The sequence below is a fragment of the Aplysia californica genome, unplaced genomic scaffold, assembly GCF_000002075.1.
Source record: "Aplysia californica isolate F4 #8 unplaced genomic scaffold, AplCal3.0 scaffold00001, whole genome shotgun sequence".
NCBI classification, from domain to species: Eukaryota; Metazoa; Mollusca; class Gastropoda; order Aplysiida; family Aplysiidae; genus Aplysia; species Aplysia californica.
Window position 1 is genome coordinate 4,607,904 of NW_004797271.1, and position 1,920 is coordinate 4,609,823.

Below are 1,920 nucleotides of genomic sequence, written 5' to 3' on the forward strand. Positions count from 1 at the left end.
GCAACAGCAACAACAACAATAACTACAACTACAATAACAGCAAACCCTCCCAAACAAAAAATAATAACAAAACAATAATAGGGAAAATGGCGGATAAAAATGTTCAATATGAATAGTCTTTCAAACTGACAGACATTCCGAAAATATTTTCTCTCATTCCACTCCCATATTGTTGGCATGAACTCCTACTGCTTCTCCAGCTTAGTCACTGTTCATTGTAATGGTTAAACCGTTGTGACCTACTATAAGAACGTATAGGTTGTGACCCATTACTGTTCTCCCTTTCTCCCATCTAGTTCAGGACCCAAGTTTTCGTCTCTTTTGTTTTCTGTCTTCTGGGAATTCCACTGCTCTAGAAATAACCCCTGCATCTTCTGAAAGCAAGAAGAGGAGTTTCCCCTAGATGTTCTAAACACCGAGACATGATTTTTTGCAACATTTCACGCCTCCATCGGCACTATCTAAATACTTTTAAGGCCACTCTGACCCTGACTGCCACGGCCCACCCAGGCTGTTTGAGATACTACCTTTAGCTGAAGGACAGAGATACTCGATTTAGAATATCCCCCCTCCCCTTCCTCCTCGCAGGAGAATGGAAATCACATCTCTTTACTTTAAGACAAAGCGAAGAACCTGATCATTGCACCACACGCTGAGTAGTGCAAGGTTAAACATTCAGAAACAGTAAATACAAATTCCTCAACGTACGCCGTAAGTGCTTTTAAACACGTATCCCCGACATCGGGCAACGCCCATATTTAACATTGTTGTGTCTTGTTTTTTTCTTTTCAGACGATCTACAGAGTGAGCTGGACGACAGGCTGAGAGACCTCGATCCCCGGATTTTATTGACAAGAACCTCCAAAAGAGAGGGACTAGTTCGCAGTCGTCTTATAGGTACAGTAAATGGTTAATGTACTTCGTCTAGTGCATGGGGTGCCAGTCTGGATGATATCACCCACTAGTGGGCGAGTTTTGTAATTTTGGTGGGCGGTGGGAATCATTTGGATAGTGACAGGTGTTTTTTAATGCTACACTTGGAAATACCAGTTGGTGGGTGGCAAGACAATTTAGCCTCTTAAGTTGGCAAAAATGGGCACTGGCTATAAAAAGGTTTATTGGTCTAGCGATGTTTTTCTTTTTTTATTGTTGTGATATTGGTGCACTTTTCAACCAAAAGAACTGTCCCTGTCTTGTTCAGCGCTTAACCAACTCTCTTTTAGCCTATATGTGTTGTACAATGTCTAATTAGCCATCACTCTATTGCATGTGCTCTGCGCTACTTGATCTGGTTAGGCAGCCCTGTTTTTTATGACTCTTACCATCTTTTGTATGTCTGCACGACTTAGTCCAGTCTACCGTACATACCTCGCAAACTACGCCTCCTCTCAAACTCTTTCCGGTTTATGCTCTTCCCGCAAATTGTGAGAGAAAATGAAGTTTATTCTATGGTTCACTCTAGGTACGGTTCTTTAACGTCTTTAATCAAAAGCTAGGACTTCCAAATTTGGTGTCTACCCCCGACAGCACTCTGCTGAGAGGTTGGAAGATCTTGAAAACATCCCAAAACTATTCAAGTTCCAAAATACTCCGTTGGTATTCGAACTAGGGTCACCCACATCATAGTCCCACATGATACCAGCTGAGCCAAAGACACACCCTTTTGTATTCATCCGTTCTTCTGAGCCTAAGAATAACCCTCCAGGCTTTGTCGTTTTATTTCTGTGCCGAGCCATCTGTGTGTGTGGATTGTCCCAGTGTTGGCGTGCTGGGCAATGATTTTGTGTATGCGTGACATCTTTGTTCTGTTGATCAGCGTCTTCACCTCTCTGTCCTCTCCTCATCGCCGTCGCTGCATTCTTCACAGGGTTCAGCTTCTCTCTCTCTCTCTCTCTCTCTCTCTCTCTCTCTCTCTCTCTA

General features: G+C 43.1%; 1 protein-coding gene across 1 annotated transcript in view; it reads left to right on the forward strand.

The window, feature by feature from the left end:
• Positions 1-1,920, forward strand: part of LOC101864344 (polypeptide N-acetylgalactosaminyltransferase 5-like) — a 74,035-nt gene that overhangs the window by 63,660 nt on the left and 8,455 nt on the right. The window contains exon 4 of the mRNA XM_013086454.2: positions 793-897. Within this exon, the coding sequence (XP_012941908.1) occupies positions 793-897 (105 nt within the window). The remainder of the gene's footprint in view (positions 1-792; positions 898-1,920) is intronic.